Source organism: Gouania willdenowi, chromosome 3 (assembly GCF_900634775.1).
Source record: "Gouania willdenowi chromosome 3, fGouWil2.1, whole genome shotgun sequence".
In the NCBI taxonomy this organism is placed as follows: domain Eukaryota; kingdom Metazoa; phylum Chordata; class Actinopteri; order Blenniiformes; family Gobiesocidae; genus Gouania; species Gouania willdenowi.
In genome coordinates, this window is record NC_041046.1 from 33,801,425 (window position 1) to 33,818,636 (window position 17,212).

The window sequence follows — 17,212 nt, forward strand, 5'->3', positions numbered from 1 at the left end:
AGTTTAGTAATTAATGGAAAATAATAATTTAATAATGTGTATTTAGGAAATCTGATGTTGAACTAGGATTGTCTTTGACTGGATTAATATTGAAATCTCCAAGTAAGACCATAATTTCTTATTTATGTTTTCTAAGGGGGACTGAAGTATATCTATACATGAAACGACGTCTGAATCAGGAGGTTAAGTTTAGAGGTTAAACATTGTCGACTCTTTAAATGATTAGGCAAATGAAAAATTTGGGTTAGTACCGGTACTTGAAACAGTACTATGATAACAATTGCTTTTAAAAATCTTCTGCTGATAATAGAAGGCCTGGATGAAAAAAACAAAAATAAAGGTTTTCCACTTGTGTTGGACTGTTGGCATCTTAAAGGGGAATACAAAACTTTGCCCCACTCTATAGAGAAGCTGAAAAAAATAAAACCTTAAACCTAAAGGTCAGGTTTAATATCATATCAAAAACCAATTTCCACTTCTTTGTCAGTTCCATTTCTCAAACCCATTTAATACTATTACATCTTGTAGCCTTGCTGCTCCTGTGGAGTAACACTGTTGGCCTTTCTACACAGAACTAGGAAGAGAACCGGAGCTGCTGAATAAGGTATAAAAAAGTCACAGGAAAACATTGCAGAGTGAGGACAAGAACTTAAAGCTACAAAGTTCAATGATTAGAATAGAAATCCGTCAGGGTCAACAATCATTTGATGGAATATGTATTCCATTGATTAATGTAAATAGTGCAAAAAAAGGTCTGTGAATGAAAACCTTTTGGATCCACCTTTTTTAAACCATTGATTACTTATTCTTGCTGCAAAACTGCTATACTACCACATACTGTAAATGCGTATAAAATACATTATTACAAAATACATCAATTGTAAAGCACTCTACAAATTAAAGGAGCCATATGTAGAATTATTGTGAATTTTCAACTTTTACATTGTCTGAAGAAACATGTCCTTAGCCATCATACCATATGTGATTAATTTATACATTATTAAATATTGCCGGCCCGGCCAACCTGTAGTATCTTTTTCCATCGGTTGGGTGAGTATAAGCCTATTTACAGCATAGCCGTCCCTGAGCTAGGCCATCTCGGGCGTCAAAGCCTTTTTCTGTTTGCAGCGTCTTTATACAGTTTGATGTAATGTTCATTAACATCACCAATGTGTACAAGTCCATATTTTTGGCTTGTAGTAGTCTGTTAGGTGAAATGTATGCCGTAATAATAATAATAATATTAATAATAATAATAGATCAAATTTGTATAGCACTTTTTGGACACTCAAAGATGCTTTACATGGGGAGTAAGACAAAACAAAACAAAAAGAGTTAATGGAAAAGCCATTACTCAAAACAGGTGGGTTTTGAGTAATGATTTGAAGTTTAGTAGTGAGTCCAAGTTTCTAATGGGCGGTGGGAGTGAGTTCCAAAGGGTAGGGGCAGCAATGGCGAAGGCTCGGTCCCCCAAGGTCCGGCGGTTAGTGCGAGCGATGGGAGTGAGGCGGTTGGTGTCGGCTGAGCGGAGGTTGCGGGTGGGTTGGTGTTGTTGCAGGAGCTCGGTGAGGTAGGGCGGGGCCAGGTTACGGAGGGACTTGTAGGTAAGGAGGAGGTAGCTTTATGACAGTAAGACGTGTTCTTTTTACTTGGTCTATTCCTTACTGAAGTCCAAATGTAACAAGTACATTTCTCCATTGTGAGATCAATAAAGGATTATCTTATCTTATAAGGAGTGGTAAGCATTAGCTCTTAGCCCAGTCTGTGTCGGTGGGTTAGCTTAGCATAGATAGTTTTAGTTGAGTTTCCAGTTCATAAGCGTTGCTGCGGATTCATCTCTGTCCCCGTGTTTGTGGAACTTTGGGTGGATCTGACGTAGGAACTTGGATTGGTTCACGGCAGCTCCGCTGCGGAGCTGCCGTGAACAGCGCTCTGCTGTTGTGTGTTGTGGGCAATTTTGGACTGTGGAACAAGGTTTTTTTAGGCATTCTTGGCTTAATTGAGGGACAAATGAACTGTGTCCCTCACTAATTTCTGACATATAGTGGGATGACATATTCTTACCGGTGAGAATGTTTTTGACGATATATCGTGAACGACAATATATCGCACATTCTTAGTATATGCTTTGTTAAGAATCTCCTTAGACAGAAACAAAGCCAAATTATGTTGTAGAACTGCAACCACACAGACCAAACAGGCACTTGAATCTGAATTTAAGCCCTAAAAAGTGTGTTTCAACCATTGAAGATTATGAAAGTATGAGAGAAAACTACTGGGCTAAATAACACTTGTATAATAAAGAAACCCCACAAGTTCCAGGTTTTTGTCACAAACAGAAAATCAAGAAGCAACAGCGCTATAACCGATTATGTTACATTATTGCATTGATTCAGAGTAGTCCACCTTTTGAATCACGATGCATCTTAAAAACTATTAATTTCAATACCCCAACAAATAAGCATTCCAAAGAAGAAGAAGAAAAATAGCATAGACCAACTTCATTGTGATGATCTTGAATGATACCTGACAGGGTTGCTAGTAAGGGAAACTCTCAGAGAGTCCAAGCAGGCAACCAGACGTTCATCCATCACCCCCGACTTCAGCTCACTCAGGAATTCCTGCGTAGATATCTGACGGCTGCTTTTCAAGCTTCCCTGTAAAGAAATGAACACAAATAAATAAATAAACAAGATTGTAGTGTAGTTATCAGCATGTCAACTACTTTCATTCAAAGATGAAAGTCTCATCAAGTAAATTTCTATATAGTGAACAAATCTAATCAAAAGAATTAAAACACCTTGACACATGAACCTAATACCTGAAGTAAAAATCAAGCATGATACTGCTGCATTAACAGTTAAGCGTAACTGTGGAGTTGCCTTTTCCCCATGGCCATATGCCTACAATATGTTAACAGTGCAGTGGTCAAAAATGCCTTGAGGTAAACAAGTAAACAATTGGAATGAAGCTGCACACAGCGAGAAAATGCGTGTCAACTATTGTTTTCTAAAAGTTCTGAATTGATCAATAATAAGATATTTGTTGAGCTCTCTGGGTGTTTCTTGAAAAAACAAAAATCTCTATAATTTAAGCCTGGTGCGTGATAGAGAGTTTTAAGAAAAAGAAAACTCCAACTTGTTAGTGTGTACCCTTACTGTTGCATTCCAGAAATGCACCAAAGCAAAAGGGTTCAGGAGTAAAAGTTGTTCTCGGTGCTCAGAGAATAAGAATTCAACACAAAGCAGAAGTTAAAACTTAAGACTGAGCCAAGAACTATCTGAAGACAGATTTCACAAAGGTTTTCATGGACTGATGAGTTGGGAGGGACTCTTGACGGAGCAGATGGATGGGTCTGTAGAAGGATCCGTAACCGGCGCAGAGCTAGCTTTCAAATCAGATGCCAACAGGAAGGGAGAATAATGGAATGGGCTGGCATTAAGAAGGATGAGTTAGGTGAAAAATTTGGGATGAAGGATGGTGTTAAAATCAACTCTCAATCCTGCTGCTAGTTTTGACACACATTCCTGAAGGTGTGGTAAATTTATATGGAAATATTTCAGAAGGGCATGAGTTTCAGACCAAAGATTACTCAATTGCATGCATACAAATGCCCTGCTGTGGGGCTAACCAGCAGAGTTGGGGTCAATTATAATCGTAATTGTGAAATTGATAACTAATTACAATGATGCTGTAATTATAATCCTAATTGTAATTTAAAAAAATCTGTCGCCGTTCATGGAAATTCACTAAGAACTTAAACGCAAAACAGGTCTATGGCTTACATGTACTGTATGTAGATAACTAATATTAAAATATGTTTCATATTCAGTTTTCCCACTACCTGTCAGTGAATTTTCACACTCATACAGGTGGTACGGGATAGAAAAGTTAGGGGTTAGAGTTAGGATATAACTGAATTTATTTAAATAGGGACGATACAATGAGTAACAATACTGTGAATTAGGGATGCAACGATTAATCGTAAGGCAGTTAAAAATCGATTCATAGGTATCACGGTTGATATCGATTTTCTGAAAATTGAATCGCAGTACTTTTTTTAACCAGCAGAGGACGCTATCCACAAGTGTAGGCGGCGGGCGGAGTCTGCTAATACTTTCTTTCTGGCCGCCCTCTACTCTTAAATATGTTAATAAATGATTCATTACCCGTTTAGCACCGAAAGAATATCTGTAATACTACTTGAATATCTGTAAAAGTCACGTTTTTCTAATAGCTCTGTCTGCTAGCATAGCTTCTCTTCTTCACTGCAAGATATCTGCATGCCAACCGACCACTGTGTTACCAGCGCCCTCTGCTGGTCCAAACAAATATGACATAAATCAGTGCAATCACTTTTTTTTTTTTAAAGTCCAATTGTTAAGGCACAAAATACATTTTCAGTTGCACTTTTAAAAGAAAAAGAACTATTATGCAGTTTTGCATTGTTTATTATAGAACCAGAATTTAAATTAATAGGCTCATTTTCATTTGTATTATTCCTTTATTTGTTTCATTCAAGATTTATTTTTAGTTAAATTGCATTGTTTTGAATAGTTTATCAAGGAATTATTTTGACAATGAAAAATAAAAGGAAAATAGTACAGTATTTTCTTGTTTTTTTCCCCAAAAAAAATTGTCTACAGTCCCATTTTGTAAAATAAATCGTGAGAGAATCGTATCGTGAACCCAGTATCGTGAATCGAATCGTATCGGGAGTTGAGTGAATCGTTACATCCCTACTGTGAATGGAACTGATTTTTTTATATGTAGTTTATAGACATTGCTAAATTCCAACTCTCGCGCTTAATTGGCCTTTTACATAAGATATTATAATAAATGTACGAACAAATGTAAAAACACTAAAACAACATTGTAGACACGTAAAAAACGTATATGAATAAAAGTTCGTCAAATTGAACTTTAGTAATTGAGAACGTAATTGTAATTAACTTTCAGCTGAAAAATAATTATAATTTATTTGTATTTGCTGGTAATCGTAAACATAATTGAACATGGATAATTGAAGATGTAATTGTAATTTAAAAATGTAATTGACCCCAACCATGCTAGCCAGCATAGGCACTACAGATTGAAGAAAAATAACAAGCCCCTCTTTCCTCACTTGTTAAAAGTGAAATTTTTAGTGAGAAAAAGCCACGCACATTTCCAAAAAGTGTCTGGGGCCGCTTCAAACAAATCCAGATCAAAAAAAGGACAGACTTTTTGGATGGAAGGTTACAGACAGCTATTGAAAACTAGAGTGCCCGTATTGGCCAGTGAATTTCTTTGCAAATGTCAGAAATCATGTGTGAAACTCACCGTTTTCGAGGCTGTAAAGATGTACTGGAGGACCATTTCTCTTTTGGTGTTAAGGTCCTTTTCTCTCAAAGGAGTCTTTTTGTCTTCGTTCAAGTTCATGTCCTCCTAAAAAGAAAGAGGGGAAAAGAGGTGCTAAGATTCCTGGGAGATGCATAAATGTTTGAGTGATATATACTGGCTAGTTATTCAACTTTAATTAGTGGCAGCAAAAGCTTTGGCATATGGAGCGGTTTGTTATTTCCTTGGGAAAGACACTTGCATGAATGTGAATAAAAAACATTGTTGAGTGCAGAGGTTCCCAAACTTGTTCTGCTGCGCCCCACCTTTCAAAAATCTTTTTTTTTTTTTTAATTAGGTAAAAAAGTGACCTTTTTGGGAAAAAAATTAAGAATTTGGATGATTTCTCTTCAAATTTCAAAATTTGCAGTCACGCTCTTTATTAATGAAGTGCAAAAAAACATCCATTTTTCATACTCAAGGTTCAGCAAGGCCAGTCTAGTGCCTGAACTCAACTAATCACATTTTACTTAAGTCAAACAAAACCCAAAAATCACCTTTCTATTAACTTGTGGACGAGAAGACAATTATTGTATTTTCATATGTACTGTAGTTCTGCTTCATTCTCACTCAAAATACCTTAAAGCAGAACTAAGTAACTATTTCACCCTAATAAATCCTTCTCATAGTCCCTGTGAGGGTAATACAAGTGTTTATGGGGTGATTGGGGGGTCTTTCATCACCTCCTGCTCTCTCTGGCCAGAAAACATCACTTGCTACTTTCCTGCCTCAGACCCGGTGGCAAGACATACTGCTTTACGGCAGCCCAATACAAACTAATGTCAGATTACGACCTTCCCCGTGGCTGCACACGATTGTCTGGAAATTCACTTTTCTCAAACTGATATCATGGCGGAGCCAGCAAAAAAAGGCAGAGAAGACCTTTGTCCGAGGAACGTAGCAACTCCATGCAGTGACAGCTCAGCAGCAACACATAGCAATCACACACACTGTCGTCGACGAAAGTGTGTGTGATTGCTTGACAGGCAGCATACATCCATCCATTTTCAGAGCCACTTTGCCAGCACACAAACAAACACACACACTACCACACTCCCTTCCATATTACTCCCACATCATTCATTTGTTTAACTTGCATCTCTTCCTTATACTGTTTACATGGTCACATGGGACTATATGTGTGAATGCACCCTTAGTGTTAATGTTGTATTAGGATTTTTTTCAGTGATTTTGGGAGAACAAAGGTGCGCATGTAACTGTGGGGTGGGGCAGGCGGCGGGTGTGTGGAATTTTTACGACAGTAACAAAACCAAAAAGGACCTTTAGGGGGAGTGCTAAGCGCATGTTACTTAGTTCTGCTTTAAAATTTAACTACATATTTAAATGGGATCAGAGGATATTTTTTAAATGTTTGGAGATTTTTCAAATTAATGTGGGAAAAAAATGAAAAAACATACCATCATCTTCTCAAACAAAGCCAAGATCTCTTTTTCTGAGGTGATCTTTGATGACAGTTCTACAAACTGATGCGAGGTAGATGATGATAGCGTGGACCAATCACTGGAGTCTTTTTTGGATTGTGTTAGAGGAGGCCGCTCCTTCTTACTACCAGGGATCCGGATACTGGCAAATTTGTCCAGCTGCAGAGACACCAAAGTATACAACTATTAAAAACAGAGCAAAACTTTTCAAGATAACTAATTAGATGACCAACAGACATGTTAGATTGTGAGTGTTTAATGGAAACTTATTCTTACAACAGAGTACACAAGCATGACCCTGTTAATGAGTTAGAAAACAATGGTAATACAGTTAATTCCATTGACAAAAACTAAACAAAGAACATCTGCTATAGGCACAGATGGAACAAAGCACTACCTCCAGCTAGATGTGAAATCAACAAAGATGTGAGTGAGAGAAGCAGTTAGTGACAAAGAATCCAACATCTGGTGTTGAATGAAGACAAATCTCATAAGATATTTTGAGCTGGTTTCAAAACCATACGGGGAAAAAAAAAAAAAAAAAAAAAAAAAAAGACACCCCAGTTTGGTAAATCTTACCACATCCTCTGTAATGTGTCTAAAGGGCAAATGCTAGAAATAGAGAACAAAAAGAAATAATTACAAAAAAATTACAACATCAATTATTAGCACATGAAGCCTTTGCGAGCAAAGTTTTTGGTACCCTTTAGTTAAATAAAGAATTGCAACTAAAGAAAATAAAAATGTTCATTCTTTTATTTTTGACTTAATTGTTTTTTTTGGACTGATTACTATTAAGTTCTCTTAAATTTTGCAGGCTGGTTGCAACATGATGAATGAAGTCATCTATCAGTTTTTATACCAGTGAAGACAAGTCTTAATGCAGATACTTCTGTTATGGTCAGGTAAGTGTTAAATGAACATGAGGTACAGTCAGTGCTTTGGTCCACAGGTAGTTAGACTGGGTGTGTGCCAGCTGGAAATAAAACCACCACAGAAAAATTCTATGTAGCAAAGAATCTCTACAAAAATAGAATAAGTTTGAGAACAGTGGTGCAGTTTAGCAGATTGTCAAATCAATGTTTAACCTAAAGTCTTGAAATCAACACTTGTCAATTTGTCATTATAATTAAATTGATACCAAATAAAAGCTTCCCACACTTTTTTCACAATGATTTTTCAAATATTTTCCAAAATATTTTACCAAATTTCCATGACTTTTTTCTATAACCGAGCAGCCCTAGTTTCTATACAACAATGCTGATTCAATAAGGTTTATGAAGAGAATTGATAACATCAGCCAAGGCTTTTCCTTCTAAAAGTCATTTTGAGTGGCAGACTGAAATGTTTGTAAAACACTGACAGCGAGAATTAACTTTTGGTTGTGTTCTTCTAATTAGAATGAGGTCAAACAAAGGCTGAGAGAGAATTAAACTAATCTGCTATCTATATATCTGCTTTCAGACTGAGAAGGGTAGATTAGAGAGTTTTCATCAAATGCCAACAAACAGGATGGCTAATTGAAAAGAAAATCCCAATATTTGTGTTGCTTAATTGAAACATTTTTCATTATTTGAAGAGGAACAGAGACAAAAAAAAGATATAGTTTAGTTTGTAGTATGGAAAAACATGTAGATTAGGCTTTTGTTTCATTCTGGCAAAACACATCTAGCACAAAGTTAAAATTGGTAAGTAGCAAATTACATTAAAGGCACATTAAAGATTAGAAGTTTACATTGCTGCATGTCAATCAAATATGTTTTTTCACACTGAAAGACCGAATGGCTACAGCACAGAAAGGTTTAGTTATGAAAACTTCCTTGATAAAAAATAACAAGTTTTGCTTTTACTTAAAAACAAAACTAAACAATAGTGCAGTACAAGAACAATTCTTTCTTCACACCAGAACAAGGCTGTAAAAAAAAGTCTGAGAGAAACCCAGAAGGGGAAAGTTTTTACCATCACCAGAGTAACTGGCTTTAATTTTTTATCATTTTGCACTGTACAAAAAATAATAGATCAGCTGTGAGAACATGTACATCAGTGTTTTATGAGGAAAGTGATGCCACCACAGGGAGAACAAAAACACTAAACAAATAGATTTGCAGCTCTAACCCTGGAATCAAACCCAGGGTATTTGTTGATGCTGTCAATGTTGACCAACATTAAAATTTACAGTTCAGTTTTTGGAAAATTACTTTTTTTTGTGCTTGTGCAACTGCTACAGACTAGTAAGATAAAAAAAGAAAAAAAAGAAAAAGAAAATCCAATGAGTGCCGCAATGACTCACTGGACATTAATTGGGGGTGTTAACTTTGTGAATATTAGAAATCTTTTTAAAATATGTTTTTTTATGTGAGGTGTGAAATGAACTCTAAAATTTATGAGGGAAATAAAACAACAAAAGAAAACATCATCTGATGAGGAATGATCAATTCTAATTCAGGTGGCTATTATTGAAAGTGTTGTGCATTATTAGATCACCTGATATTACCCAGCTCTCTATACAGCTGTGTTTTGAAGAAAAGCCGTGGCTATTGATACGGAAATGTATGAATAGCCACTCTATTCATACGGAGTGCCCTTCATTGGCCAGTTTAGGTGACATGATAGGTGCACCACCACGTGAATTAAAGTCCCGTCAGTTTTATTTTAGCTCATATTTATTTTTAGCTACCCTGCTAACTCTTATTTTAGACCGATCCTAACCCTAACCCAGAAAACACCCTAATATAATATATATATATATATATATATTTTTTTTTTTTTATTTATTTATTTATTTATTTTTCTTGGATATATATTTTTAAAGGTGGAATTTGTTACGCTTACGTAGAAGCCTTCGGGACTATGGGTACATTGTCTAGACCCGTAATGTGTCTGTTTTTTGGCAGTGGTCTAAGGAGCTGCACTCAAGGATCCTTCCTATGTGGGTTCCAATCCCACGTATGTCAATTTTTTTTTTTTTTTTCATTTTAACATATTTAACAGCAAATTCCACCTTTTAAAACATATTTATGAAAAAATTAAACATTTTCAGGTAGTTCCTGGGTTTGGGTTAGGATTAGGGTTAAAATAGGTAGCTAAAAATAAATATGAGCTAAAATAAAACTGACGGAACTTTAAGTCACGTGGTGCATCCATCACGTCACCTAAACTGGCCAATGAGGGCCGCTCCATATGAATAGAGAGACAGTCTATTCATACATTTCCGTATCAATAGCCACGGCCTTTCTTCAAAACATAGCTGTATATAGAGCTGGGCAATATGACCAAAACTTATATCTCAATATTTTTTCAGTATTTTATTATTCCAATCACAAAGGGTTCGTTGAATGCACTGATTAAACTTACAGGGTTCACTACCTCCAATAGGGTTTAGAATGTATTCATGCGTCACCCTGAACCTAAAATTGGATAATGAAAAATAGCTTTTTAATCATTAATTATAACGGAATAGCTTCACTGGTACTATTTTCATTTGTTTAATGTCAACTTGGAATGTAAATGAGACTTGCTTAGGGTAGGTGGATGCATATTACTATTATCATTAACAATATTAATTAACATATAGGATGGCCAGGTTTACTTCTAGGAAAAGCCTCTGCTCTCACAATGTTTGCCATCTTTAAAACATGAATAGCTGGTTTTACTCATGTATAGGGGGGTACTTACAAACTTTGGTTTGCGGTCTCCTTCTTCATACACTGCCGTGCTGGGTTGAGAAAAGCCCTTCTTCTTTTGAGCCTTGCTGTCTCTTCCTGTGGAGGACTCGAACCTCTGATTATAACTATCCATGTTGACCTAATGACTGTCCACGGGCTGATAGTTACTTATCACGTAAACCTTTTTAATGCACCACACCTACACATACGTTAAGTGACTATACACGCCTGTTTATAGACTTCCAAATACAGCATTCGTGTCTATAAAGTTAGACGTACTAATAGTGCTACTTATCGTTTATCAAAGGCAGGAGTTAGTCCACAATATGATGTCCAGACGGTAAAGTTGGTGTGTCCAGTGCCAGGTTACGAGCTACGAGCACTATCATTCATAGGTGAAGGCAAAGCTGAACGCTAATCCAATTTAAGGGCTCTCACGTTACTCCTTAAGCCACACACGAAAACATACGTCTTCAAACATGGCAGTCGTGTCCACTGACAACCGTTGTCCTGTAATGTATGACGGAAATGTTAACTAATGGGGGGGAAAAAAGAAGTTAACAGGGCGTTAGTCGCAAAAGCAGTAAAGGAAACGGATAATGTTTTTTTGACAAACCCGCGCAGTTTAGACGCCCAAGCTCCTTAAGTTTAATGCAGCCAATAAAAGCCACTGACTTACAGAGATGACTTTTCATTGGCTACTTTTTCTTCTTCTATGGTGTTTTTTTTTTGCCAACTCGCACCCTTTTACTTACAGTACCGCCACCGTCTGGAATTTAGCGCTCACAACGCCCAGTTTCCATAAACCAATCTTATTGCCTGCCTATATATATATATATATATATATATATATATATATATACTTATTATTATTGCTGCTTCATGGCACATTAAACATAATCTTTATTTTTAAACAACATATTGCCAATTTCTTAGGTTCAGGTTGGGGTTTTTACCGATTATGTTGTTACCCACATTGCACATTTGGCATGACATTTTTTTAGAGTTCATAAATGTAGCAATACTTAGAGAATTTATATATTTATTTTGAATTGAATTTGGTTATTTATTTATTTTTATTTTTTAAGAATTGCATATTTTGACAAAGCTTTTCTTTTACAAAGTGTCTATTTGTACGGTTGTCGTAAGGACAACCTCCGGTGTTAGGGTTACGGTTAGGGTAAGGTTTAGTCTTAGTCACGTGACCTAAACTGGCCAAATAGGGGTGCTGCATAGGGATAGAATATCGGTATATTGATACGGCAACCGTACGGATTGCCACTGCCGTTATTTTATACCAATTCCTTTGTGGAAAATAAATTAAGTTCCAATTGTGCAAGATTTGTACTCAAAGTCAAAGTAGCTTTGACTTTGAGTACTATTTAATTGAGCTAATTTGTTGTTGAGTGTTTTATGTATTTATCAGTACTCCTTACACCTCAGTTCACCACACACTGATATGTCCTTCAATGGTTCTTTTCCTCATCTCCTTCAACATGTTTTCCATTCCTTTTGTATTCACATCAGCGTCTCCTCTTCACTATTTTCTCCTCTTTTTCTCCTACGGCCCACTTTAGTGCCTAAAGATGGCTTCCTTTCTCCTCCTGCTCCAAGTGCTTTTGCCATTTGCCATTAATTTACTATCCGCGCTACACTTTTCTCTTCCTGTTTTGACAGCTTGAGCTTTATGTTCTTTCCTTGTCTTCGTTCCTAGCTGCTTTCTTTGCTATACGATAAACTCTCGCCTATTCCTGTGGCCCTTCCTCAGATCTTGTGGAGAAAATAAAATGTTGAGTTAAAGCATCTGTGAATAAAATAAAATAAAAAAACATGCAACATTTGATTTATATTCTAAAGGAAATTAAATGTGTTGTTTATACAATATCTTAACATATTAAAGTATTCTTAAGAATATTTAAAATATGTTTAAGTTATCATTTTGTATGAATTGTAACCAACCACGGGTTTGATTTGAGCTGGTGTAGAGAACATGAGACCCCCATGATTCATTACAGGATTAATCCGGCAGAATACACGTTTTGGAATACAATTAAATCCTTATATTCTGAAAACCCTTCTTTAAAAAAATAAATGACAGAACACTTTGTTACTACATATTTTTATTAATTAAACCACAATTCTGTAATGTGCATACCAAAAGGTTATGTCTCCTAACCTTGTTTTTACAATCCAAAAGCCGACATATACAATAGTTAATAGTGCATTTTAGTCATCTTTGGTTCTGGGATGATTGTACTTTGTTGTTGGCTTCACCAGCCTCTGACCCTGATCAGGATAGAATGGAACATGGATTGCTGAATGGATGGCAATGATAATAATAATAATGAATAATTGAAAAATATATACATACATCTGCCTCGACTTGTTGGGGTTATGCAGAAAGGACAGAAAGGGTTCCCCATGCTGCTCTAACTGCTAAATGCTGTCCTAAATGAATCTTTATTTTTCTGACCTTCTCCATTTCTATCTTTTTTAAAAAAAAAAATTTAAAAATGCATAAATATAAGTATCTTTCAAACATCCTGCTAAATCATGAGCTGGGGCTTTCATTCTGCTCGACAGTGATTTGCTTTAGCCCATATTGTTGTTTTACATTTCAAAGTAAACTCAAGCTATAAAAAAGAAAGAGAAAAAAAAAAATCCCACTAAAATCCACGTCTGATGCAAACAGAAACAAGGTAGTGTGATGCAACCAACAGAAACGCATGCCAGAAACTTCATGTCCTCTCCTACAAAGACTTATCTTCAGTAATATAGGAAAGGTTTCAATGTAAAACGAACTAGTTTATCACTTGTATAGAACCCCTGAACTACGCAGCAGTTGTACTTGTTTTTGTTGGTTTTTTTTTTGGGGGGGGCTGTTGTTCCTTTGCTGTTGTGCTTCTTTAAAGCCTGGAGAGGCTTCATCTTTTATACATCATCAATTCAGAAATGACATTGTTTGTCATTAGACCGCTGATCTAATCTGAGGTCCCTCATCAACCCAGCTGTTTGTATCTTAAAAGGCGTTGTTTTTAACTCTCAAACCTTTTTTCTTCTTCTTTATTATCAACTCCTGCCTCTCCTTCACCACCACCACCACCACCAGTCAAACCAGATGGTCGATTTGGCTCTGCCAAAGGTTTCCGCCTCTCAAAGTGAAGATTATTTTCAATCCACTATCACTATTTCTATTCCCCCCCCCACACTATTGGATGAGTGCGATGTTGCCTTCCCTGATAGCACACATACATCTTGCCAATGTCGGCACGATGAATGAAGTTGCATCGGCGAGACGTATTATGGAGAGCGTTTGCTCATTGGTAGACGTCACGGAGACATTGGCGTTTGGCCGCTGTATTAAAGATGCTCAACGCGGCCTCTCTACAGCTTATGTTAACCTTTATTTAGCTTGGATCATTCATTTAGTATTAATATCTCCATATCAATAGTTGAGTATTTAGTTAAATCTGATAGGAATATGACATTATCACAACAACAACAACAACAAACAAAACTAAATAGCTTATTATGTGTGGACAAAATAAAGAGAGACACAGTTCATCATCATAAATGTATTTTCAGCAGCATAGTTAAAAGAGCCCCAGCACAAAAACAGCTTTATATAAGTGCCATTTTACACTTCTACAATTTTATAAGTGGTTTCACCGATTTGGGGGAAAAACACACAAAATGACGCATTAGGAGTAGAATGCTGACGCACGATCTGGGGCCGACATCGACGAGACGTATGCGTGCTATCTGGGTTTGACAATTTATATATCAAAGCAAAAATTAGATATCAGACATTCAATAAGATATATTTGAACCACTCAACCAGTCATGGTAAATTATAATTCATGGCTTTTTGAAAGCGTACGCATTGGGCAACAATAATAAAATAATGAAAACAGACAACTAAATAAATCTGCTGAACAGAGATATCTGAGAATTTAATTTAACCAAATATTTAGTAGCGTTAGGTCAGATTGCACAGGTGTATGGGGTGCTGATGGTAAAGTAGCACATGCTAAAATAAATAACAACTTTTCACAACATTTAGTGACAAACCACGTTTAAAAAAACGTATGTGAATTTTTTTTAATGCTACTTTTAACCAGATTTACAGCAATGTTTGTGAGATGTGTGATGTTTTTTTTTCTTGTAAAAATATGTCAATGTTAAATCTAAATCTAAATGCTACATTTAAATATACATGTTAAATCTAAATGCTAAATATTAATTCTAAATCTTGAATCTAATTGCCAAATGTTAAATCTAAATGTCATGGGTGAAACTAAATATTTAGCTGATATGCAAATTCACCGGAAGTACCCAATTAAAAGGTCATGGTTGTGAATGAGCGCTATCACAGAGATTAAACATTTAACATTTAGATTTAACATTTAGATTTAACATTTAGATTTAATATTTAGATTTAACATTTAGATTTAACATTTAGATTTAACATTTAGATTTAACATTTAGATCTAGATTTAACATTTAGATCTAGATTTAACATTTAGAACCAGATTTAAGATTTAGATTTAAGATTTAGATTTAAGATTTAGATTTAAGATTTAGATTTAAGATTTAGATTTAAGATTTAGATTTTACTTTAGTATTTAGATTTAACATTTAGCATTTAGATTTAGATTTAGATTTAGATTTAAAATTTATGTTAATATTCCTGTAAATCTTGTCAAAAGTAAAAAAAAAAAAAAATCAAGTATGTTTTTTAAATATGGTTTGTTGCTAAATGTTGCAGAAAGTTGTTGTTTATTTTAGCATTTGCTACTTTGCAATCGGCGCCCCATAGACATGTACCTTCTGGGACAAATCCTCACATAAACGTAATAATTAGATATATTTGGAATCAGCAAAGGAGAGAAGTTGACGAGCCTCTAGCCAGTAAATAAGGTTATCCAATTTTAATATAAGTACTTTTAATGTGACTTGAAAAGAAAACCAAGAAGCTGTAAGACTACATATTACTTTTTTTTTTTTTTTAAGTTCATCCACTTGAAATCTTGTTATATTCTCTGACCTTTTACTTGGACAACCCCTGGAAGGCTTTAGAACTCCATGACAGCAAAGTGTTAACAGACTTTCAAAGGCAAAGACAAGCTACTGTGGCTTTAAACAAGGATTGATCCTTTCCAACCTGGCCTAAAATTGCTACAAAGATGTACATTCCAAACTCAAGGCAAAGGATAAGTCCTTTAAGAAAATAGTGTTAGAATAATTCAACAATTCTAAAAATAAAGACAGTGGTGGCATTTATGGCATTTATTCTAAGGGATAAAAAAAAACAAGAAAACAAAAAAAAAACAAAAGATCATCCTCAACACGTTTGTTCTAGTTTTTAAAGTATAGACTTAGAAATGGCTGCTCTCAAACAAAATTAGCATTTTACTTCAGGTTCTGCCAGTGACACATTGTTTTATCTCGAATCAAAGCTGGTTGTCATTGAACAGTTGCTCATCATTTCAGGAAAATTATCAAGGTTACAATACAACAAAACCTCTAATCTAACATGGGGAAAATGCCATGTCCAACATGAAACACTTAAAAAAAAATTTTTTTTAAAAAAATATATTATAAATGAAATATATTTTTTGATGTCTACGTTATTTGTTTGCCTACACTGCCATCTTGTGGTAGTGTTTTTAACAGCGCCTTCAAAATTTTACTGAAAATCTCGCGAGAACTGCACAAGTCACACATTCAGACAGAACAGAACAGTATTGTTCCAATTCCCACTCTTAACATAATCACTGCTCACATGGTATCTTAATAAAGCAACGGATCAAATAATCATTTTAATTTGCCCTACTACTACTACTACTACTACTACTACTACTACTATGTATTCTGGAATCTAAATGTTTTTGTTCACTTTTGTGAGTAGACACACAACAACACAATGTTTTTTTTTTTTTTTTTATCTGAGGTGGTTAACTTTTTTTTTTTTTTTTTTTTTTTTACTTGTCTGCACATGCTGTCAAAGGTCAACACCACAGGAAGTGCAATCATTATGAGACAGCAATGCATATTTTGTTATTGCAATAAAATACATTGATCTGAGGTGGTTAACAATGTCATGTTATGTCTCAGGTAAAAAGATTATCTAGTGCCTTTATTGTTTTTATTAGGACATTGTTGCCTCTAACGCTTTATTATGATTAAAACGTAAATATTAAAAAGAAATTGCAGATGTTTTTCCACTGCGGTAACGCCATCCGAGCTTCAGGGAAGCTTGGTCAAAATATAGTGGCGCTTCTATACCCAGTTTAACGGTAAAGAGACGCAATGGCTTGTGGGGGCCGGTGGTGTGTTCAATGACAGCTCGTAAAATACTGTTGAATGATGCAGACCATCATGTTTTTGTGTGGTTTTAAATTCTAATTGTGCTGTTATAAAGAACAAATCAGTCTATACAATTAAATCAAACCAACCATATTGCAGGATTACACCAAATATACTATTAACAAATTATGCTTGTGGTTAATAATACATAATAAATGGCAAATATTTACAAAAATGTAAAGCCTAGTAGTAAATATTTTAAAAGTTATATATATATAGTCCTCTCACCTATTAAAGCAATTGCTTGCTGATAAATAATATACACACAAGTGAAATGCTTTCTAATAAAGTTAGTGAATAAGTAAATAATCTTTAAATTAATTGGTAATTACATAAATAAACATTTCTATTCGTGAT

The 17,212-nt window shown here is 35.2% G+C and overlaps 1 protein-coding gene across 1 annotated transcript in view; it reads right to left on the reverse strand.

The window, feature by feature from the left end:
- The window catches only part of LOC114454694 (protein diaphanous homolog 3-like), a 153,438-nt gene extending 142,303 nt beyond the window's left edge, over positions 1-11,135 (reverse strand). The window contains exons 1-4 of the mRNA XM_028435328.1: positions 10,497-11,135; positions 6,798-6,980; positions 5,323-5,427; positions 2,527-2,657 (exon numbers count right to left, since the gene is read on the reverse strand). Coding sequence (XP_028291129.1) covers positions 2,527-2,657; positions 5,323-5,427; positions 6,798-6,980; positions 10,497-10,619 — 542 coding nt within the window. The 5' untranslated portion in view covers positions 10,620-11,135. The remainder of the gene's footprint in view (positions 1-2,526; positions 2,658-5,322; positions 5,428-6,797; positions 6,981-10,496) is intronic.
- Positions 11,136-17,212: the final 6,077 nt, after the last annotated feature.